This window comes from Oncorhynchus masou, chromosome 28 (assembly GCF_036934945.1).
Source record: "Oncorhynchus masou masou isolate Uvic2021 chromosome 28, UVic_Omas_1.1, whole genome shotgun sequence".
Taxonomy (NCBI): Eukaryota; Metazoa; Chordata; class Actinopteri; order Salmoniformes; family Salmonidae; genus Oncorhynchus; species Oncorhynchus masou.
Genome location: NC_088239.1, coordinates 20,348,214 through 20,374,027, shown reverse-complemented (window position 1 = coordinate 20,374,027; position 25,814 = coordinate 20,348,214). Strand labels below are relative to the sequence as shown.

The 25,814-nt window shown below is 42.2% G+C and overlaps 1 protein-coding gene across 1 annotated transcript in view; it reads right to left on the bottom strand.

The window, feature by feature from the left end:
* Positions 1 to 12,759, bottom strand: part of ofcc1 (orofacial cleft 1 candidate 1) — a 111,212-nt gene extending 98,453 nt beyond the window's left edge. Inside the window, exons 1-5 of the mRNA XM_064941015.1 lie at positions 12,742 to 12,759; positions 7,433 to 7,499; positions 6,903 to 7,085; positions 3,574 to 3,678; positions 1,197 to 1,286 (exon numbers count right to left, since the gene is read on the bottom strand). Coding sequence (XP_064797087.1) covers positions 1,197 to 1,286; positions 3,574 to 3,678; positions 6,903 to 7,085; positions 7,433 to 7,499; positions 12,742 to 12,759 — 463 coding nt within the window. The remainder of the gene's footprint in view (positions 1 to 1,196; positions 1,287 to 3,573; positions 3,679 to 6,902; positions 7,086 to 7,432; positions 7,500 to 12,741) is intronic.
* Positions 12,760 to 25,814: the final 13,055 nt, after the last annotated feature.

Genomic DNA, 25,814 nt, shown 5'->3' with positions numbered 1-25,814 from the left:
AGAATGCTGGCTTCTGTGCTCTGGTCATCGTTGGAAAGTAAACAAGAGTAGAACTATGCCTTTATCAAAGCTAGATAGTTTTCCGTTACAAATAAGAGGATGGATTCAACAGTCAAACGTATCTTCTACGCTACTGCATAGCCACGTTAATAGTGATTATGAGGTATTGTTAGTGCCCCTTATAGGTAAAGACAACGTGTGCAGTCCAATGTGTGAATCAGATGAAGTCAATCAATGCCTAAAGTGATTATTTTGTTCTTTGTCAACCAAAGAGATAAAATATTTCAAGAAGTAAACAGATGAGATGACAACCGCGCTGCGGGGGATTTATCCAGGAATCCCTCTGGAAATTACTTTTACTGGACCTTTTCCATTTCATTAATGTTCTGTTTCTTTCTCCTCGTTTTGTTGTGCGTGTGCTTTGTGCACGACTGCAAGAGAAAGAGTAAACCCTGCTCCAGTCACAATGCATCAGGATCAGGAGGAGAGAGAGAGCCTGCCTAGTCAGGCTGCGGCCTATATCGGTGGGAGGCATCCATAGAAAAGCATAAGGTGATTGTCTTGAAGTCTATTGTGGTTTACCGGAGAGCTCTGGCAGTCGATGCTGTTGGGCGCTCGCAGTGCAGGCGAGAGAAGGGCTCTGCCTGTGCCTATTGCATAAAACTGTTAATCCAAGATCCTCTTTACTTTTTTTACCGGATTTCATGTACATTCTGAGACAATGGAAGGGCCTGCTAATCTCACTGCTACAGCTAAATCCATGACAATGCCGAATAATACAAGCAGGCAAAATTCTTCCATGTTCGAGCAGGTCTAAGCCCATCACTTCTGCACTGGAATTACAACAGAGATGCGTCATGTCAACAGGAGCCGGTGCGACTGTCTTGTCTCCCCCCCTGAACAATGCCAGCTTAAACCAACCCCAGTTCCCCCCTGTTTGGGTACATATTCAAATGAGTCTTCTGTTAATGGAAAAAGGCACGCCTACTGCACCACAATAGGCCTGTGCCTGGAAAGCTAGGAACAAGTCCTTCTACTCTGTGTCCCTTTAAAGTGTTCTTCTTAGTTCTGTCTGAAAACAAACAGCATGTTTTCGAATTGAGCAGTTGCCTGCATATTTACTCTATAGTCGCAGTTGAATCATCTTGGAATTAGTTTTACATGTGTTTTTAGGGTCTGGAATGTTGAGAACATACCTGGTAACTCTATGATGGTTATGTCATCGTCAGCGTCCAGCATTTCAGCCATTTTCTGAAATAGGCCCTTTTCATCTTGGTTCATTATTTCTACAAATCAAACAAATAATGTCACATAAAATGTCACAATCTCCTGATAACTATTACTTCAACTCAGAATTGCTCGCTTCTTTTTCAAATCTAATTATACTGAACAAAAATATAAATGCAACATGTCAAGTGTTGCTCATGTTCCATGAGCTGAAATAAAAGATCCCAGAAGTTTTCCATACGCACAAATTATCATGACACAAAGCAAGACCCAGATGCAGACACAGGGGGCAGATGGTTGAAGTTTAAGATGTTTAATAATCCAAAAATGAGTAGGCTAGAGAGAATGGTCGTGGACAGGCAAAAGGTCAAAACCAGTTCAGAGTCCAGGAGGTACAGAGTGGCAGACAGGCTCGAGGTCAAGGCAGGCAGAATGGTCAGGCAGGCGGGTACAGAGTCCAGAACAGGCAAGGGTCAAAACTAGGAGGACTGGAAAAAGGAGAAAAGCAAAGGCAGAAGTACGGGGGGAAAATTCTGGTCGACTTGGAACATACAAGACGAACTGGCACAGAGAGATACGCAACACGGGGATAAATACACTGGGGAAAACAAGCATCACCTGGAGGGGGTGGAGACAATAACAAGGACAGGTGAAACAGATCAGGGTGTGACACAAATAGCTTATTTCTCTCAAGTTTTAAGCTTAAATGTGTTTTACATCCCTGTTAGTGAGCATTTCTCCTTTGCCAAGATAATCCATCTATTTTACAGGTGTGGCATACCAAGAAGCTGATTAAACAGCATGACCATTATAGAGGTGCACCTTGTGCTGAATGCCACAGATGTCTCAAGTTGAGGGAGCGTGCAATTGTCAGGCTGACTGCAGGAATGTCCACCAGAGCTGTTGCCAGATAATTTAATTGTAATTTCTCTACCATAAATAGCCTCCAACGTTGTTTTAGAGAATTTGGTAGTACGTCCAACTGGCCTCACAACTGTAGACTACGTGTATGGCATCGTGTGGGCGAGTGATTTGCCAATGTCAACTTTGTGAACAGTGTGCTCAATGGTGGCAGAGGGGTTTGAGTATGGGCAGGCATAACGAATACAATTGCATTTTATCGATGGCAATTTGAAAGCAAAGATACCGTGACGAGATCCTGAGGCCCAATAGTTGCTGTACAAGCAACTATTGTTCATCTGCCGCCATCATATCATATTTCAGCATGATAATGCACAACCCAACGTTGCAAGGATCTGTACACAATTCCTGGATGCTGAAAATGTCCCAGTTCTTCCATGGCCTGCATACTCAGACATTTCACCCATTGAGCATGTTTGGGATGCTCTGGGTCGACGTGTACGACAGCGTGTTCCAGTTCCAGCAAATATCCAGCAACTTCGCACAGTAATTGAAGAGGAGTGAGACAACATTCTACAGGCCACAATCAACAGTCTGATCAACTCTATGTGAAGTAGATGTGTCGCGCTGCATGAAGCAAATGGTGGTCACACCAGATAATGGCTGGTTTTCTGATCCACGCCCCTACCTTTTTTTTTAAAGGTATCTGTGACCAACGTATGCATATGTGTATTCCCAGTCATTTGAAATCCATAGATTAGGGCTTAACAAATGTATTTCAAATGACTGATTTCTTTATATGAACAGTAAAATCTTTGAAATTGTTGCATGTTGGGTTTATATTTTTGTTCAGTATAAATACATGTGTGCTTGAAATTACACATATGTGTGCTTGAAATTACATTTAAATTGTCAAGTCTAGTCAATATATATGCAAACATGCAAAACATTCTCATTCATGGGGTAATAGCAAATGGTCAGGTAGGGAATAACATTTCTACAAAGGTAATGAAAAAGGAGCAGGAATATGCCTCTTAGGTTGATTGTCATCATTTGATGGGATTGAGCTTTAGGACTCCTTTGATATTACAAGGAAGTGATATCCAAAAGATACAGGTGAAATGGCTCCTCTGTTAATAGCCATGTTTCATTATAACATGCATATTACTTGACTCCCAAGAGCATGGTTTTAATAGGCATGGGGGGGGGTGCAACTATTGATATGGCTCTGTCTGGTGTCTGTCATTTGATGGGAGCGCAAGAAAAGCTGGAGCGAAATGAAACTGACCAATGATACGTGACCTTCATCAATGACGAGCTGGAAACTAACACACTGTCCTATGTATGAGCCATCTCGTGGACCATCAGTAGTAAATGTATTTACATAGTACCGCCCCTGCCGTCAGAAACTGGCTGGCAATGAGTGATCTTTCTCACCTCACTTTAATGAACTGAGGAGAACTATTATGATGAGAAATGGCATACTTAATTCCAGCTCATCTTCTGTGCCGACCTCCGCCATCCCGCACCGCCTTGGGTTGGTTTCCTGCACCAGCGCTGGGTCAAAGTAATTTCGGGCACGCTCATTTCCTGTGGAAACTACGCCAGAAGAGCGAGAGAGAGTGAGAGAGGAGGAGGAAGGTGGGAGTGGTGGAGCGGCAGGTTGGTGGAGGTCAGTGTTTATTAGAAGCATATGAAGCAAAATGTTAATTTTGAAAGCCACACTGTTGAGGCTGGCCAGAGAGCCAGCGTCTGCTACCTGATAAGCCCTGGCCGGTCAGTCCGTTCACATGAGTGCGGCTCGCCGGGGCCCAGTGGAGCTCTGGGGCCTAATTAGCATGCCGCGAAAGGTCACACCAGGCAATCTCTTAAATACGATTGCCATATGTTACTTGTGTTCAAAAGGAACTAATGAGAAACTGTACAAGCGAAAAGTACCTGGAATTTCAAAGACAATACCCCTCTAAATGCTCTGGGGTCGGCGGTTGGGAGAACCCGGGTCGGTTTGGGCCGAGTGAAGGCAGAGAAGGAAAATAACTTAACCCGTGTCCCATTGACTTCTTATTAGCAATCGCTGACCTATGTGCATCAAAGCTGCTCTGCTACAATTTATGGGAATCCAGCACCTCAAGGGGTGTTTCTAATAAAACAGGTACACCCCACCGAGTTGCTTTCTTAACCTGAAATCATTCTCCTGGCTTGAATATTTCACAGACTATATCCTCAATCTAAATTGCTTTACTTGTATTACTCAGTGGGGCTAAATGAAGGAGGTGTGTGTAAAAACATTTTTGCACATAAGGATCACATTTATATTAGAGGGAGAGGATCAACGCTGGGATGCATAAAAATGTGGAGTAAGTGTGTTTGCATAGGACCTCTACTCTGCATAGGACCCACCCACCAAGAGTTCTGTAGGCTTCTATTTGTGTTTATGTAATATATTGTACAAGCTTTTCGACATACCTTCCTCACTGTTGAACGCCAGTTACAAATTGTCAAATAGAGACACTTATTAGGCTGGAGTTCTGTATATTCATTGCTGCACTTATGAATTTTAGTGATACCATAAATTAACTGTAAAATTCACAAGTAAGTCCCTTTACGTCGTAAACACAGTTTTAACAATTTCGCTGCAATAGCTTTGAGGTTATGAAAGCCTTTTTTCAATCTACATTTGCATAATGGCGGCAGCTCTCAAAGATCTTGTCTTTGAATCATATCTTTGATTTACCTAAATAGTCTGGCTGTCCTCCAGTTCTTCGCCTCTAATAAAAATAGCAATTCCCTGTTCTTACATGCAAGCTATCAATAACCCACACTACTTCTCTCCATTCAAATCTACTGTTAACAGGCAGTTTTGATGAAAGATATTGAGGATAACCAAATAGAAGTGTCACAAACATGAGAGAGCTGCTGCTTGCATCTATTATATAGAGGTACAGGCTCTACAGACTGTTGCTATGTGTGTCAGTGCACTGGCAATGGGATTTAATATATGCCTTTTTTGAATATGAAAATAACTGCAGTGCCTGTTGGAGAAATAAGACCACATGTTTGGTTGCTCTATTTCAATTTGTAATGAAAATCCAGAACTCTATAAATTATATCAAATACATAGGATAGTATTCTAGACGTAATGTTACATTTACTAGGGGGAGGAAATGACATAAATATCAAAACAAAATCAATGACAATTGTAGCATTGCTTACGATACACTTCTGTAGAAATAACGTTTTATCTCAGTAATGCACATATTTTATTAGCCCTACATATAAATGTACCATTTCTAAAGAAGCCTTGATCCATAACTGATGAGACTACTCATTCATTTAGAGCTCCTTCAACTATAAGGTATTTTTTCAGTGTTAACTTTGACACACATTGAAAGTCTTGGGGGCATGCACTTGCACACATGCACACACAATGGCAGACACACACACACCACACCATCCACACGAGACACATCCAATGAGAAAGTTTCCCATGAATGATTGATTTCACACAGGGGGCCTCAGAGTATTACTGTTTCTCCTTTTTCTTTCTTTCTTTTTTAAATAAGTGCAAGTCATAAGATATCTCCCTGACAACTCAGAGACGTGCGGGGCAGATGCTATCGATTTAATCTCTGATGAGAGAAGACTTCCCTGGGATTCATAAAAGCCCTGCTCCCTGCCTGGCGTGCCAATGGGTGACACCACATCTACTGTATCAGATGGATCAGCTCAGTAGCACCACTGTCGTCGAATGTGCTACTCTACCCAGCACTGGGTGGGGGCAAAATGGACTAGACCTGAATGAGGTTTGCTCCCCTCAATAAAATGCCACTAATCAAAACTACTGTAATACATCAGATCTAAGGAAAATTCCATGTTCTTCAGTATAAAAGACACTAATGAGTTTACGGTGATCATGGGATACACCAATTTGGTACATGGAAACTCAAAAAGATACCAAGAGAACTATAGTGCTTATGATCATGTGTTATGATGCGTCTATACATTCTGTGTGTGATTTAAACCCCAACGGTTTCTTTCTCTCTGTGTCTCACTCCACCCGGCAGTATTATCTTTTGAAAATATTTTAGAATGATCCCTTAATATCCCTTAACTTTGTCAAGGAACAGACACAACCATGAAAAAAGTAACCAAGAGGCGTTAATAGTGATTATCCTAAGCTTAGCCAGGAGACAATGAATATTCTCAACAGCTCCAGAAAATGTATGTGTATGTTTGTGTGATGGCCAAATGTTGGAAGTTATCTCCACTAACATTAAGCTTCAATGAATTACTAGATTATTAATTCAATAAATAAAAACATCTCTTAATTCAAAATACCTGACCTATCAAGACCAAACCGGCATTTCTTTTCATGTTTGAACGCATCACAGTGTGTGTAACATCATATCGCTCAAGAGTCTCACTGACATAGTAAATTACATGGGAGCATATTTTCCTGCAGGGTGGGCCATCAGCTCTGTTTCAGGGACGTTATGTACACTATACGTTATAAAGATAGTGTGTATATGCTGGTAGTGGTATGCTAAGTAAATGCTCTCTTCGATGACTCCAGCCCTCCAGAAGGCAGAATACTGTTAGTGTGAGTTGTGAGGCTGGTTCCGTCAGGGTGTTCTGGCACCCCCACTCTTGTGACATTCTCCGGTTAGGTGGAATTTATATGAGGGGTACTTGTTAGGACACGCTAGCTTTGGAATGTGAGGACCAGGCCCTCAGAAACCCAAAAGGTTAGATCGGGAACAAATCCACAAATCTACTGTCAACGGGTTTGAGGCTAATGAAGAATGAAGCTTCACCTCTTGGTTTGGCAGGGGCTCGCAGCTCCATTTTTTGTTGGTGAGCTGCAAGGGTGCTATCTTGCCTGTCACGTTGAATTTCTCTCCCTGCTGAAGCCTGAGAAGCTGAAAGCTCTGTGCTGTAGCTACCATTGAAGACAGGGTTGTCAATGCCTTCCACCACAGCACTCTCCTCCATTCCGCCTGCAAAAAAAGAGAAGAAAAAACACCATAACACAACAGGAAGGTCAAAAGTGGCGCATTATACCAAAGTACATTTAATGGCGCCAGAACATTCCTTCTAGTGATTCCTCTCCCCCTAAATACTGATGTGCATCCTCCTCGAATGTCACTAAAACACAATTAGGTTAAAATTAAATCTGAATCTTGCGGGGGGAGGGGGGGGTTAGAGAAGAAGAAGAAATGATTAAAATAATTACAAATTGCGCCCTGACAAGCAAGAGCAAAATTTAGCCCAAAGCCATTTGTCTGTAATTAGTTAATTAATCCTTACACAAATTATGAGCAATAACTCATCAAGCAGGGCTCACCCATCAGAAATTCAGCCGACTTGGATTTCTTCTGCTTAGGTTGCTGCAGAGCCTTCTGCTGTAACTTCTGGAGGGAAATTGTTAAATGAATAAATTAGCTGCAGAATGAAGATCATCATTTATGATCCGCAACTAACGCAGTATTTTAAATATGGGACGACACCGAAATGTCATTTAATTTACATCGCCGCTAAAGGGGTCAAGCACTAATTGAACAACAGGAGTGGAAACATTTTTAATCATAAATAAATAAGAAAAGTTGTCACGAATGCGTAATGAAGGTCACATTAAAATACTTCCTCCTTTTTCCAAATGAATGGGAAACAACACTCTCTCCCTTAGAAAATGATGCATTTTACACAGGCTTTGTGAGTGTGTGGAGATTCATTGTGCAAATGAATATGGAAATCCAAGCACATTGCTCATTACGTACATTCTTATGAACACATCCTAAAAAGTCTGGAGAAAAATGGTCCTTAAAATCAGAGAGTTCAAGGATTCTGCTATTTTTTTGTGTTGCTTTGAAAAATATTCAATACTCGATTTATGGGATAGAAAGCAAATTGCATAGCAAAGCCCAAACACAACCCAACTTGCAGCGAACCTTTCATAATATCCTATGAATGCCCCATAGTAATTGGGCTCCATAGCCATTTGTTAACTTTGATGTACAACCCCAAGCATCATGGAACATTTTCACTTAATCACAGCATATTGTGACTCTTCCGAAAATAGTTTTGCTAAGATCCAGTGTGCTCCAAAGAAGTTTGATGAAGCATCCCTTTGCCCCTTCCAAAGATAAGACCATTCAATAGCCTACAGTACATGGCCACAATATAACATTATTAGATAATACATGACAGAGGGAAATACAAACCGTGATCACTGAAAGCCACCTACAGGAGTACATGCACGGTAGGCCTATAATGGGTCTTTCTCTATGAGCACTTCAATGCAATAATGAGGATTTTGACATCATGTTTCATAGCTATTTCTATATGCTCCATATACTGTTGGAGGCAATGTCATTCAACAGAGAGTGGTATACTAATGAAAATGGAAACTAGAAAGGTAGAAATCCCCTTTGAAATCAAGAAATGGTGGAACAAAATGATGAGCCTCTAATTTCTGTGGACAAGAAGAACAACAAGAAAAGCCCAGGTAAATCACATTAGTAGTTGTTTTTGTTATGGAGATGTTTATTTCCCTGTACATGCATATCCTTATGTTTAAGATCTCTAGCTATAGCCTCAAAGCATTTAGTTGGAACTTCAATTTCAAAAATCATTTATGCAGATTCTGATGATGAACGGTGCCCATGCCCATGAACAGCATGTATATGTATACAATATTTAATTTCAAAGACAAAATCAGGGGTATGGGAGGGCAGGGGGGTTCATTCTAAATGACAGAGCAATTAAAATAGTGGAGGACACATTCCAATCTGGAAAGAAGAGTTTTGTAAATCTGTTTTTACATCCAACAAGCCCTACAGCAAGACATTCATTTATACCATAGAGATGGATGGTTATCTAATTGTAACTTATTTAAAAACCATTTTCTCTTTCCACTGAGTTCCAATCAATTTCTCCCAGTTGTAGAGAACAGTAACATTTAAAACACTGACCAGAGACCAGAGTTTGTAGCATGAGATTCAGTTTCCTTTTCCAGTGTCAAACATATTTTTTAAACACATACTGTACAGCTTTTGGTTCATATCCAAAAGTAAATGAGGAAGTTATAATAGTATCGCTACTTGAGAAGCAAGTAATGAGTTTGCTAATAGGAAAATGACACATAAATGAACATCGCCTTGTGTATATGAACACCAGTTTATATGATTCCGTAACAGGCTGAGTTAGTAATTCAAAAAAGATGCAGCAGCATGCAAAATAGTGCTTGGGTTTTTGTTGTTTAAGTTTCATGGTAACCTACAAACCATACTCATCATCATATTGAATGACAATTTGAGATGAATACACTATGAAACTGCTGTTTACGTTTAAAAAACACTGTATATAATATGCAGTAATGCAGCATGGTGAGGAATTGACAGTAAATGACAGTAGGCATGTATAGTATGTGGTATTGTAGGATACATTGAGACATTTTGGGGCTGGTCTTTAGTTAGCTAGTGTAATTAATCATCAAATTAGCACAATGTGGGCGGATAGCACGCCTTTATTTTTCAAATCATTGTTTTTGCCCTTGAGACTAAGGCACTTTGAAGAGGAAGGCAAAAAAACTCACATAAATCCCATTTAATTATCACGCATTATGTTTTATCTTAGGCCAGAATAAAATGAACTATACATCCTTCGTATTACTATGAAATATCCATATTTGCTTCCTTCCCTATGGAAAATATAAAAATGTAGCATTCCCAATCCCTTTAACACTGCCTTTAAAGAGACATCTTATTCAGTGCATTTACATGTACTGTTGTCGTGTGATTCTTGATAATGCTGCATTATTGCCCAGGTTTATTCCAGACATGTTTTCCCTATCTGTATGAGTCAAGCTGAGTCTGTTGTTATGTCGTAGGACGTTGTGTATTTCTGTATTATGCGCATCAATCTGCTGCTTAGAAAGGCAAACTGTAGTCTGCCGTCAGTAACACTAAAACCAACATCAAAAGACAAACTCATGACGTTGAAATGTACATCTGCACATTAGGTGTGGCTAAATTAAAAATGGAAGTTGGTCTTATTCCTCAAATTATGAATTAGCTCTATCTTCCACAAAATGTCAACACATTTTGAGATTTGCATGAATGTATTGTCTTGAGTTCAGTTCCTGTTAAAGATAAACCTCAGTAAATCATTTCAGTAAACGTACACATGGAGAGTCCACATGCTGCGGGCAGAACGCTTTTGGTCATTGTCAGTAAAAATCGAATTCAGAAAACTTCACTTAATCCATTACATTTAGAGAGCTAACAGAATCCATGTTTCTCTTTTAATTCCTTGGTTTCCACAACGACAGTCACCCAGTGTGCCCTAACAGGATACAGCATGCAGATGTTTCAATTCTAAAACATGCAAGTGACAAAAACAAGGTAATAGTGGTGGCATAATGTGACGACTCTGCCAGCTTGGATTTTAGGAATCTGAACAACTGTTCCAATTCTAACAACATCACGAGCAGGATAAACTACAGAGGGGCAAATATCTTCTGACATGTCTTTCCAATGAACATAAATATATTAAATGCATGTTGCTGTATTGGAGTCATGTGCCAAGAAGCTCTAGTGTATTATAACAAGCCCTGAATACCAAAGTAAAAAATGCCCTGAATTCATTGTGTTGTCATTTGAAGGAATCTACTGCTCAAAACCATGCCCCTTCCTTCCCTAATTGAATCTGCACATTAAAAAAAATGCTTACTTTGTGGTCAAGATGAGAAAAAAATCATTTATAACTGGTGACAAGAAAAATCTATGAAGTTTTTTAAAAGAATGTGATTGTTGTCAAAAGGAATTGGGTACAACAATGCCTTGTTCAGTTCGGGTTCCATTCAAAGCCGGAGCTGTGAGGGCTCGGGGAGAAGACTGCTGCTAGGCTGGTGGGCACAGACCAGCTAGAAAGTAAATTTTGCATACTGTACGGATCATCGCCCAGTTCAGGCCAGTCACATTGAATCTGCCATCAACCAATTGTGCTTCATGAAACCGTCAACCCTAATTTACGTCTGGCTGTTTTCTTCTATCCGGCTGTAAACAAACCCCGCTTTGAGCTGTCTCCCTCATCCCTATCTGCTTACGAGGGGAGCGAGGACAGCCCAAGTCCGCTGTGTCAGAAACAAGCAACTTAAAGCCTACCACTTCCAGACAGCAGTCTGTGCAGCAGGCACAGAGTCAACGAGAGGAGCTTCTTTGGAATGACAGAGTTTTACTGGGGTTTAAAGGGGCGAATACATTAGGCCCGTACTGATGCTGACGTGTTGTGTCTCTATCCTTATATTATATTAGAGAGCTCCAAATCTGAACAACTGTTTTTAAAATCATTAGGATAGCAGCATTGTGCATTAGTTTACAGGCTATTCTCCCAATCTAGCCCATGAAAGGAAAACAACTGCCACACAGAGTAAATGGATGCATATCTAAATTGACAATGGAATTGAATCTTTTTTCAATCTATATGCAAGTGTGTGACAGGTATATAGTCGTGTAGTGAAAGGTTTCTGCAGGCTGGGACTGAACTAAACAACATATTGCTTAATCAATGCTGACAGAAATTGCTTTTGTTGTCATCTTTTATGTAGGCCCGCTTTATCTACTTTCAAACACATATGCAGTTTCCAATTCAAAAATTGTACCGCATGAAAAGCTATTTTCAATCAGTTTGAGATAAAAGTCATATCAGCAAAATGTGAATGATGGAAATACAAGGTACAGTATATAGAGGTATATGTATTTAAAAGTGTGTATACTACAAAACCCCCCTGACTTAAAACATTATAGGAATTGGCTGACATTTCTGTCAAACAACAGCATCAAAACATAATCTTTCAAATTAAATCGGAACTAAACCTATTTTAATTTAGAGGATATAAATAGTCTTATAGGTTTGTGGTAATTGTTGTCCACCAAACAGTTTCACATTAAACAACAGCTTCAGTTGGTGTAGACAGAAAAACATAATTAGTATTCAGGCTTAATTAATCTATGCTGGCCCCTTTAAGTGAATTAGTCAATTATTTATGCATGTGTGCTCCTTTGATGCTAACAGATTATGTATGTTACAGGGAGAACCTTGAAATATGACTTTGAAAACTTTTCATGACAAAATGTCACCACAGGCTGCTCTAAAGGCTGAAGGAAATGTCAGTGCAGACCCAGAATACACAATGACTACGGACCAGACATTCTCAGGCCTGAATAATGAGAAAAACAAAGATCACAACTATCAAATAAATCCATTTTAAACATTTCACTCCCAAAACAGGGGAAATCTCACAAATTCATTGTTTAACGCCTTGGCAAGAGGCAAAATAAATCACTGAAATATGGACTTTTGTGCACCCTAATCCAAATAATGGAAATCTAAGACAGAAGGATCAAGGTTTCACCAAGGATCATGGGAACTCCTTGGGATTTCCAAGAGCCTTTTTGTTCCCTCTCCTTGAGAACTCTCCACAGCCCCAGCTCTGCCCTCTACACCCTCCAATCCCCATTGAAATCTCAGAGGCAGCTTGGAGGAATGCTAAATGTCAATGGTCAGCCTGCCCCAGCACCTTCAGAGAAAATGGAGGTATGAAGGCCTAACCCTTGTATTTGGCTACGGGGCTAGTGGTAAAACTTTACTCACGCTGCCAGAAGTGTCCATGACTGCTCACTGCACCGATCTTCGAGCATTTGACTCTGATCCCTGGACAGTGATGGAACCTGTGCATACGAAAATTGCTAAATGAATTGCAAAGAAAAAAATATATTTGTAAAAAGTTGGAAATTATTTAAGTGAATATAGTAAACACTTTTGTATGCTGTTATTACAGAAAGTTCTTACTGTATGCCTATGCAGACCCTATAGCACAAAATGCTTAATTTCATACAGTACTAATCATATCTTTAATTTCCCTCTGTTGTTTGTGTTTAGATCTACAGACTATAATCTTTTAAATGCGTCTAGGAGAATTACAGGCTAAGTGCAATTTATTTATATCAGAGATACCAAATTATTTGCCCTTATTATTCAAATAGTTTATTCATTTACATCTGATACAATACTATTTGGTATTTTCTATCTCCTTTTCCTATGGTAATTCACATGGCTTGCACAAGTTTCTGCAGAAATAGCTAAACAAACCCCAGGCAAAATGTGAAAGATGATCCCATACCATGTGAGTTAGGATGAAATGCTACACTTTTTCACACTAAACACTGCTCTACTGGGTGTGATTGAAAAACATTAAGCTATTGAATCTGTGTGTTGTATGTGTGAGGGAAAATGTATGTTGTAACAAGTGGGCGTATGTTTTTGTAATCATTTCAAATGACACTCTGCGTAATAACCAGGTGAAAGCGATCCAGTGTGTAGTCCACATTACACACACTAGAAAGGAAAGACCACGGGATATCCTTACACCTTAATATGGGCCATAACTAAATAGTTATTATTTTTCTCAGTTGTTGGAACTATTTAATTATATTTCCAGCTGTATCTATTCCTTTCCATTCCTCTTTATCACTGGGATAAGGGAAAGATTAGGGCTATGTTCGGATAAAGAGCTACTTTGTAGCATTTCCTGTACATGTGCATTTTATTGAATTAAAGGCGGTTTTCAAATTCATGTTTTTCATTTGGTGATTTGTTTTTCTTAGTTATTAATAGAGATGGGTGGTTGAATGTTTTATAGAGGTCATAAAACGAGATGCTGTGAGAGCCCCAGACAATTGGTTGTAAAAAGCTGTTAGCCTCTATCTGCCAAACGCTGTTCTCCAAGTAATGTGATTGCCAACAGTTTCTTAACCACAGAAATGACTGACTCATTACTGCTTCGGGTTCTGGCTCTGCAAAGGCCATGCAAATATATGTACACAACGCCCTACAGTCTTTGAGTTTAACACACTCTGTGGGTTGAAGTTAACGACACAAGCGCCCATCCAGTGATGACTGGCTATGAGTTCATTGCTTCGTCTTACATTATCTCATGCTTAGTAAACAATTGATCCATGCCATACAATGCCAGTGTTGACCAATAACATCAAATCCTGTTTAATACAGACTTTGAAGAAAACACATGTCATGACAACTGTTACTACAGCTCTTAAATGTACCATTATTCCAATAAATCTAGTGCTCCATTGGAATAATGGACCCAAAGAGAGCTTATGAAAAGTGTGAAATTACCTTAACAGAAAATGAAACCCAGTTCTATACGGTTTCAACAGGATGTAGTGATACAAATAACTTATTTGACCCCCTACCTTTCCTCTGCCCTGAGAAGCATCATCTCCTAGGTAAACTACTCAGCAAAGCTCAATCAACCCTTAATCCTGAATGAGAGGGTGTTCTGTTCTATGTTGCTATGCATAAGAACTTCCGCTCTCTAAGGCTTTGTGTGACATTACATTTTTGGTTGACATTCTTTGTTTTCCACCAACAGGGATAAAGGATGTAATTTCATAGTCACAGAGGCACAGGCCACAATTATTTCCTAAGTATTTATTTTATCTTGTATTGGACACAGGGGCCACAATTCCTGCATGCCATTTAGGTGCAATTTGATTGTGCTCCCCAGTTGTTTATTTATCTACCTGCCTTGTTATCAATATAGACGACTTAACAACTACTTCTATTGTATTTACCTGTTTCTTCTTATGAAGTTCACATTCTTGGCAACTGGATGGAATAAGTAACAGCTGAATGGAGAAACATAGCACTTGCATGTGGAACTTGATCTGTGAGTGCATACAGCAGGCCTCCTCAGGATGTGGGATGCCTGCAAATTGAGAGCAACAATATATCACTAGCATGACAAACGGTATCACAAAATATGCAAACAACTTCATGCGTGTTGAATTTATATGTTAATGTAGAAAAAAATGTATGTATAGTAGGCACATAATAGCTGAAGTTTCCTGCAGTAGTTGACAAGGCCTCGCTTGAGGTGCAATATTGTTGTTGTTTCTCAGTTTGTTTAACAACAGGCTGTCTGCCCCGTAAACAATATTCTCCATATACAGGTCACATTATTGGATTGATTGAGCAGCAGGCAAATGCAGAAACATTGCACACACATATGCCACCGACAAATAAGACGTTTTATTCATCTGTATCATGAGTTAGTTGACCAAGGCCTTGCCGACTACCCTACAGAAAGCTTAGCTAGGCTATTATTTGTAGAAAAGTTGTGAAATAGGCCATCTACTAATGCATTATTTAGAATGACATAAACTGGTATGAAACGTATATGCCTATTAGCCGTACTGTTTTCCACTAGCGCTACCTACCTGTGTGAGTTCTGAAATTGAAGGTTTTTGGCTGAGTCTGAAACAAGTGAGCTGCCAACCAAGCACGCAAAGATAAGTCGAATGTATGGTTCCCACTATATATATATATATATATATATATATATATATATATATATATATATATATATATATATATATATATATATATATATATATATATATATATATAAAACTAGGCAACTCAGTTAAGAACAAAATTCGTATTTACAATGATGGCCTAGGAACAGTGGGTTAACTGTCTTGTTCAGGGGCAGAATGACAGATTTTTACCTTGTCAGCTCAGGGATTTGATCCAGCAACCCAAAGCTCTAACCACTAGGCTACCTGCCACAACGTCATAATTGGCTATCGCAAAAATGTGGGAAAACAAAAATGAGCTTTTCGGTATTCATTTAAGGTTAGACATAATGTTAGCAGTGTGGTTAGGGTTAAAGTTTGAAATCACATTTTAAGAAGACTTTGTGGGGTTTATTGACGCGTTCCAAACAACTGGGAACTCGGAAAAAATACGAGATCAAATCATGACGTCAGTGATCTACAGGTCGCAAAGACGGAGCTCTATAAAGAGGTCCGAATTCCAGAGTTGGAATTCTGAGTTGAATGACCGTTCAAATCGATTTTCCCAGTCGGAGCTCGGAACGCACTGACATCGGAAGTCAAAGATGTCCGAGTTCCCAGTTGTTTTGAACGCGGCATAAGACTTTGTGGATGTCGTAAATAGTAACGACCCAAAGGTATGAGACCGCGCTCTTGAGTCTGGCAGACACCTGCAATTTCAGGACATCAGACAAAGGTAGCACAATAATTGCAAACTGTACCCTTAAATACGTTGAAATAAGTTCATATGAGTGGAATTTATGTTACATGTCGAAATAAAGCTTGTAGCCTACTTCATGACTTCAAACGTCTACGAATAAAAGCTCACATTTCCTGCAGAAGTCTAACGTTACAAGCCAAGACCTTGGTCAACTCATGATACAAACGGATAAAACTTGATATTTGTCGGTTGATAGCATCACTCAGCTCTAGCTTACATTGAAATTACGTCGGGTAAATGTTAAAACATGCGAATGTGCAACAGGAATAGGATTTTAGAATAAATTACCTGACACGGTTTTGCCTGCCTCTCTCCCCCCGAACTCTACCCGGCCTTCACCAAGACAGGACCCTGTAGCCAAGGTGATGGTGACGTTGCTACCCCACATGCTGAGGTCATTACTACAGGTGAGTATCAAAATGTCCTGCTTGAGCTTTCAAATGTTTATCAATGTATCCTGAGTTTTTCGTAAACAATAAACAGAATTATATGAAAACGGTTTTGTGTCTAAATAGCGTACAAAGGGCCTAAGTTACATTATCCCAGGTGTCGAATTCAAAGTATATTTCCTTTCATCTGGCAGTATGGCTATAACGTTGGTGTTAGTAACTATTACGTTGATACTAAAATTCAACATTTTGGCAAACGGGAAACAACAGCAAATTATGAGCAGGTGAGCAACACTGTTACTGTTTGGTGTAACTGTTGAGTGCAAAGATAAGGTTTCAGCAATGGGTAGGCTACATCTGCCAGATGGCACCACCTTTGGTATTTTAAATGTTGATTTATTATTTATGCAGAGCAGATCTGCATGGTTTCAGACAACCTTTCAAAGAGATTTCACCACCACTGTATTTCCAGGGAGGAGCGATATTATGACTTTGCTACTTCTCAACATCAATTACAGTAATGAGGTCCCATCCAAGGTAAAGCCATCATACAGCTTTGTAAACATTCATTATGCAGTATGACAATTTACACAAAGGTTCCCCATGAATTATTTAGGATGGTTCATATAAACATTCTTGTCACAAAGAAAACCTGGAGTGCATTACAACCTGGTGTGAAGAATAGGTACAAAACACAGCAGATTGCTTCCTTCACAATAGGCACAGGGCATGGCTAATGTCTCCACAAGAAGAAACAGCCCTAGCGTTGTTATTTATTACTAAGGAACTACCTAGGCCGTCGGTGGCCTTTTCATCTGAGGGAGAGAGATTGCTTGCATGAGAAATACCTTTGTTTGTTTGTTTCTTTTAGTGATTTTGAATCCATGTTACCATGTTTGATCATGAATAATATGATAAACTGACATTCACCTAATTTATATTGGACAATGTACATTAGACATCAACTGGTTAATTCCAGAGATGTACAGGTTACCTTTAAAGTGAAGAACATGCACAATAGAAAGAAAACAAAACATCTAAACAAAACAGAGGGAACCAAATCAATAATATAATTCCTGAAATAAAGACCTTTGTTCAGTAAAACATAATAAGGCTTATACAATCACCAAACTACAGAGCTTAGCATCATCTCTGTGCCTAATAAACTGGTTGTATATGTGATCTAAATAAGACATTCACCGATCTGGACTGCCCATTTTCCAGCTTAGTTGTCTTTGATCGTTTAAATGATTAAATATAGACCTAAATCTACGATCTGGCTCTATCTTATCCAATTAATTCTCAATGTAGGCATGAGACTGGTTAATGATGTTATCTTACCTAATTAACCTGCATAGGGATTCAACTCTAGAACAGGAATTGTTCATCCCTCATCTAAGTGTTCATTACTATCATTACCATAAAGGGACTAACTTATGATGTTGGCCGTTCTGGCACCATTAATTTAGATTGAGTCCTTTTTTGCTTCATTTCGTTTTGGTTTTGCTTTGGGGTCATTTTTAATTACGGTAAAGACTGAAAATATGGAAATTCTCAAATACATTCAATTGCAGTCAAAACAATCACAGGGATAGCGTGAGATTTGCAAGCGATTTTTGCTACTTTGGGTGATTTCAGACTTTAGATTTGCTATTTTGTTCCCGGCGAGGCTCAGCAACAAACTGTACTTTGAAAACTCTCTTTTTTTTGTCAGCTTTCAGAATCAGCTTCAACCTTTTAACGCTGCAGAATGCAAGGGGAATCAATAGCCTTCATTGGGCCATGTGTCATTTGTTAATCGGGTATTGATGAGAGTATTGACATGTGGCTAATTAATCTCAAGCCCAGCTCCAGCTTTCATATGTTTCCTTAATTATGTTCTTCATCTTAGTCCTCTGACATTGGCAGACTTACGCCTCGTGGTAGACAGTGAGTAAAGTTAGCTGTCAGGCTTTTAGTATTTTTTTTTACTCTCCCTGCCAAAGCAACTAGGTTCTCCCTGTTGTGCCATATACTTTAGTTCTTTGAAACTAGTGAAATAGTTTTATAGGCTTACTTGCATTTAATAGTTGCTTGCATGATCTACAATATAAGGGTGTCATAGCATCATTGTACCAGCTATACTCAAACGGCAGTCAACACAGTCACATACTGTTAATGCATTTTGAATGTATTTTTTATAGCAATTAGGCAAACCCCGACTGTGACATTCATTGGAGTTATTTTTTTACTCTTCCAGCAACATGGGCGAGCAGCACTGTATAAACTGTATAAACAATTAAGCTGAAGCTGCATGGGGCCCAAATATACATTGCTCATTAACAAGTTGTGGTCTGCTGCAATCGCAGCGTTTCCCCTATAATGTCCCCATTTAGCGGACCACAGAGGCCACAGTAGCAGCCACCGGCCCCAACCCTCCTGTCATAGCACAGAGGCTCGCAGACAGTTGGATGTTTGATGTCTGGCTAGCCTGGGCATTGGGCTGGTTGGGTTTGCTTGCAGGCTGATCGATAGTGCTAGCACATTAGCACTCAGAGCACCTGAAGGTCAAGCCTGCCACAGGCAGCACCACAGGGCCCCACTGAGCAGCATTTCCCCAAACTACAGTACGCACCGCAACCGCCAAATCCAACTTTTTAGCCCGGTGGTTTGATTATTGTTTATAGATACAGAGGAGAATTAAAGCATGGCCTGCAGGCAGCATAATTATTTACAGCTGAAAACTCATATCATTATCAGCATGCTCCTAATTGCCAGAAGTAATATCAATGTTAGTTGATTAAGCGTATTTTTTTCTCCCACTTCATAGAAATTGTTTTCCTTCAGCATATGGGGTGACGGTTTATCACAATACAGCTGTTCATCTTGCTTACTTTCTTTGTTCACAGCTCCAAAATATTATATTGCGGCACCTTCAGAGAGGAGCAATTGATTTCTGCACTTTTTGTAGTTTATATACAAGGTCAAACAGTACACACTACTATACACTGTAAAAAAAATCTAGTTGTTTTAACAATACTGAACAAAAATATGAACGCAACATGTAAAGTGAAGAAGCTGATTAAATAGCATGACCATTATGCAGGTGCATCTTGTGCTTGGGACAATAAAAGGCCACTCTAAAATGTACAGTTTTGTCACACAACACAATCCCACAAATGTCTCAAGTTTTGAGGGAGCGTGCAATTGGAATGTTGACTACAGGAATGTCCACCAGAGCTGTAGCTAGAGAATGTCATGTTAATTTCTCTGCCTCCAGCGTCTTTATAGGGAATTTGTCAGTACTTCCAACCGGTCTCACAACTGCAGATCACATGTAACTATGCCACCCCAGGACCTCTGTGTCGCGCTGTATAAAGATAGGAGACAAGCGCAGGAATACGTAATAGGGTTTTTTATTTTCTCCACCCAAACAAAAGAGCGAGGTGTAAACCTCTAAATAATACACGAGACCCGTAAAACAAGTGCACAATAACACGTAGCATGGAAGCCGATACAACAGCACAGGTGCTCACAAGACCAACGGACATGGTAACAATAACCGACAAGGACAATGGGGAACAGAGGGCACAAATATATACACATACTAATCAGGGGGAATGGGAACCGGGTGTACGTAATGAGACAAGACAATCCGGGTTTGGTGGTAATGATTCCAGTTCAGTGACTCCTAGAAGGCTGGTGACGTAGACCTCCGGAGCTGGTGAACGGAATGAGCAGCAGTACAGGGGGGATGACAGTACCCCTCCCCCTGACATGCTGCACCAGCAGCGGGACGACACCGGCTTCGGGGACGACCACAGGGACGCGGTACGGGTCGGTCAGGTACAGACAGTGAAAATCCTTGGTCAGCGACACGTCCAGGATATCCACCGCAGGAACCCAGCACCGCTTCCATGGGCCCTACCCCTTTCAGTCGATGAGGTTCTGGAGACGCCCCGCCCGACGCCTCGAATCCAGGACTTCACGGACCGAGTACGCCGGACCTCCCTCGATGTCCAGAGTAGGAGGCAGGGTGTCACTGGGTCCAGCCTCAGTGAGGGGGCACCACTGGCCTGAGGAGAGACACATAAAAAGTCAGGTTAATGCGGTATTCAGAAGGGAGTTGCAAACGGTACATTACTTAATTAACCCTCTTCAGGACTTTAACGGCCCCACAAACTGCGGACTCAACTTCCGGCAGGGCAGGCGGAGGGAGGGTGGAGAGCCAGACCCGGTCGCTTGGAGAGAAGACAGGCACCTCACTGCGGTGGTCGGCCTTTTCCTTGTGCCGAGGCATGGCCCGCTGGAGGCGAGTGTGTTCAGCATTCCAGGTCTCTTCAACGTGCCAAAACCACTCGTCCACCGCAGTGACCTCGGTCTGGCTTGGATGCCAAGGTGCCAGGGACGGCTGGTACCCCAACACGATCTGGAAAGATGGAGGGAATTCTGCGCGTACTCAGCCCAAGGTAGAAAATCCGCCCACTCCCCCGGCCGGTCCTGACAGTAACACCTCAGGAACCTGCCCACTTCCTGATTGACCCTCTCTACCTGCCCATTAGCTTGAGGACGGTACCCGGAGGTGAGTCTGACCGTGACCCCTAGACATTCCATGAATGCTTTCCATACACGTGAAGTGAACTGAGGGCCACGATCTGACACAATGTACCCCGGGATCCCGTAGTGCCGGAAAACGTGCGTAAAAATAGCCTTTGCAAGGCCGACGGGAGCCCAGGCAGAGGAACAGGCGACAAGCTTTGGAAAACCGGTCCATAACAATGGGAACGGTGGTGTTCCCCTGGGAGGAGGGCAGGTCAGTGACAAAGTCCACTGAGAGGTGAGACCAGGGTCGTTGTGGAACCGGCAGGGGAAGGAACTTTCCATAAGGGAGGTGTCTGGGTGTCTTTGACTGGGCACAGATGGAGCAGGAAAAGACGTAAACCCGGGCATCCCAAGTTGGGCCACCAGTACTTCTCAGTCATGCAGGCGATGGTATGGCTTATCCCAGGATGACCCGTCACAGGCGCCGTATGCGCCCAGGTAAGGAGGCGGTCACGTAGGCGCAGTTCTCTGGCCACTGTGCAGGTGCGGGTTCCGTATGTCGGCCTCCACGTCCCACACTACTCTTACGATGATACGGGACAGAGGGAGACAGGGTGTCCGCCTTCACACTCTTCGAGCCTGGCCTATAAGAAAGCGTGAATTGGAACCTCTCTCGGGTTTAGCCTCTTCGCTGCCCTGATGTACTCCAGGTTGCAGTAGTCCGTCCACACCAGGAAAGGGTGTTTGGACCCCTCCAGCCAGTGCCTCCATGCCATCAGAGCCTTCTTGACCGCCAAGAGTTCCCGGTCACCGAAGTTGTAGTTCCTCTGGGAAGGGCTCAGCTGCTTGGAGTAAAAGGCACAGGGTCACAGCTTTGGAGGGGTTCCGGGGCGCTGGGACAGCACTGCCCTGACTCCTACTTTGGAGGTACCAATCTCGCCAAAAAACATGGCCGACGTTTTACATTCTCCCAACCAATTGTGCTATTTTGTTAATATTTTTGCGTTTTGTGTAACTTATTTTTGAACTTATTGTGTACACAATGTTGCTGCTAAGAGACTTATGACCGAAAATAACTTCTGGACATAAGAAAAGCGATTACTCACCACGGACTGGAAGAAACTTTTTTCCTTTAACGAGTCCAACGAGAAGAATAGATCCACACCTTTTGTGTGAAGAAAAGACGCTGGAAAAGAGGCCGCAGATCAGGCACTCTTCTAAAAATCCGGAGGCAAGCGAGTGAACTCCCATTTCCTTCCATTCTTCTTGCTAACGTGCAATCATTAAAATAAAATTGATGACCTACAATTAAGATTATCCTATTATCCATTAAAAACTGTAACATCTTATGTTTCACCGAGACGTGGCTGAACGAAGATACAGACAATATAGAGCTAGCGGGATTTTCCATGCACCGGCAGAACAGAGACGCTACCTCTGGTAAGACGAGGGGTGGGGATGTGTGTCTTTTTGTCAATAACAGATGGTGCGCAATGTCTAATATTAAAGAAGTCTCGAGGTATTGCTCGCCTGAGGTGGAGTACCTTATGATAAGCTGTAGACCACACTATCTACCAAGATAGTTCTCATCTGTATTATTCTTATAAGAAATCGCGCTATGCCCTCAGACAAACCATCACACAAGCAAAGCGTCAATACAGGATTAAGATTGAATCCTACTACACCGGCTCTGAAGCTCGTCGGATGTGGCAGGGCTTGAGAACTATTACGGACTACAAAGGGAAACCCAGACGAGAGCTGCCCAGTGAGGCGAGCCTACCAGACAAGCTAAATGCCTTTTATGCTTGCTTCGTGGCAAGCAACACTGAAGCATGCACAAGAGCACCAGCTGTTCTCGATGACTGTGTGATAACTCTCGGTAGACGATGTGAACAAAACCTTTGAACAGGTCAACATTCTAAAAGCCGCTGGGCCAGACGGATGTTTACTCAAAGCATGCACGGTCAACTGTCAAGTGTCACTGACACTTTCAACCTCTCCCTGACCGAGTCTGTAATACCTACATGTTTCAAGCAGACCACCATAGTCCCTGTGCCCAAGGAAGCAAAGGTAATCTGCCTAAATGATTACCGCCCTGTAGCATTCACTTCGGTAGCCATGAAGTGCTTTGAAAGGCTGGTCATGGCTCACATCAACAGCATCCTCCCGGACACCCTAGACCCACTACAATTCGCATACTGCCCCAACAGATCCACAGATGACACAATCTCAATCACACTCCACACTGCCATTTCTCACCTGGACAAAATGAACACCTATGTGAGAATGCTGTTCATTGACTACAGCTCAGCGTTTAACACCATAGTGCCCTCAAAGCTCATCACCACGCTAAGGATCCCGGGACTAAACACCTCCCTCTGCAACTGGATCCTGGATATCCTGACGGGCCGCCCCCCAGGTGGGAAGAGTAGGCAACAACACGTCTGCCACGCTGATCCTTAATGCTGGGGCCCCTCAGGGGTGTGTACTTAGTCACCACCTGTATTCCCTGTTCACCCACGACTGCGTGGCCAAACACAACTCCAACACCACCATTAAGTTTGCTGACGACACAACAGTGGTAGGCCTGATCACCGACAATGATGAGACGGCCTATAGGGAGGAGGTCAGAGAACTGGCAGTGTGGTGCCAGGACAACAACCTCTCCCTCAATGTGAGCAAGACAAAGGAGCTGATCGTGGACTACAGGAAAAGGCGGGCCGAACAGGCCCCCATTAACATTGACGGGGCTGTAGTTAAGTGGATCGAGAGTTGGTGTCCACATCACCAATAAACTATCATGGTCCAAACATACCAAGACAGTCGTGAAGAGGGCACAACAAAACCTTTTCCCCCTCAGGAGACTGAAAAGATGTGGCATGGGTCTCCAGATCCTAAAAATGTTCTACAGCTGTTCAATTGAGAGCATCCTGACCGGTTGCATCACCGCCTGGTATGGCAACTGCTCGGCTTCTGACCGTAAAGCATTACAGAGGGTAGTGTGTACGGCCCAGTACATCACTGGGCCCAAGCTTCCTGCCATCCAGAACCTATATAATAATCGGTGTCAGAGGAAAGCCCAAACAATTGTCAGAGATTCCCCAATCACCCAAGTTAGACTGTTTTCTCTGCTACCGCATGGCAAGCGGTACTGGAGAGCCAAGTCTAGGACCAAAAGTTTCCTCAACAGCTTCTAACCCCAAGCCATAAGACTGCTGAACAATTCATAAAATTGCCACCAGACAATTTACATTGACCCCCACCCCTTTTGTACACTGCTGCTACTCGCTGTTTGTTTGTTTGTTACCTATGCAGTGGCTTCGCCCTCGCCTACATGTACAGATTACCTCAAATAGCCTGTACCCCAGCACACTGACTCGCTACCAGTGCCCCCTGTATATAGTCTCCTTATTGTTATTCTTATTGTGTTACTTTTTATTATTACTTTTTATTTTAGTCTACTTGATAAATATTTTCTTCTTGAACTGCACTGCTGGTTAAGGGCTTGTAAGTAAGCATTTCACGGTAAAGTCTACACTTGTTGTATTTGGTGCATGTGACAAATAAAGTTTGATTTGATTTGAAGTGAGGGATCGGGATGTGCCAACACAGGAGCAGTGGTGAAGCGTGCCTTCAGTGTCTCGAATGCCCTCTTTGCCTCCACCGTCCAATGAAGCTGCTGGGGGCCTACTCTCAGCAGGGAGGTAAGAGACGCGACCACCGTGCTGAAGCACCAGATGAACCTTTGGAAATAGTTGGCGAACCCCAGGAATTGCTGGACTGCTTTCACGGAGTTGGGGGATAGGCCATGACCTGACTGCGCTGACACGTTGCTCCTCCATCTCCACTCCCGCCGTGGATATGCTCCAACAGTCTTCCCAGCACAGACCTGACTAACAAGACATGCTGGGCGCGGTCAACAGAATAGACCAAAATGTTGTCTATATAAACCACTACGGCCCGTCCCAGCATGTCCCGAAACACTTTGTTACTAAAGGCTTGGAAGACTGAAGAAGCATTAGACATGCCAAAAGGCATTACGAGATACTCGTAATGGCCCGTGGTCATGGAAAAAGCAGTTTTCTATTTGTCGCCTGCAGGAATGCGCACCAGATTGTAGGCGCTCCTCAAGTCCAATTTTGTGAAATACTGCGCCCCGTGCATTTATTCAATGATGGTTGGGATGAGGGGTAAAGGATAGGTGAACTTAATGGTGGCTTTATTCAGAGTTTTATAATCGAACCAGGGGCGCAGTGCCCCATCTTTCTTTTTCACAAAAATTAAGTTTGAGGAGGCTGGTGATGTAGATGGGCAGATAAAACCCTGCTGGAGGCTCTCCTGTACGTAGGTCTCCATAGCCTCGGTCAACGCATAGGAGGGGGATAGACATGTCCTCGGGAGGGCTGCGTCAGACAGCAGGTCAATGGCACAGTCCCAGGGGTGATGAGGAGGCAGGCATGTAGCCTGCGTCTTTGAGAAAACCCGGTGCAGATCCTGGTACTCCTCCGGTAACTCCACTTGAGGGGTGTGGTCCAGACTTTCCACCATTGTGGTGTTGATAGACACCGCGAGACACCTCACGTGACACTCCTGCGACAAACCCAGCAGTCTCCCCTCAGACCAGGTAATAACAGGGTTATGCCTACTCAACCAGGGGAGACCCAAAACAACGGGGTGCGT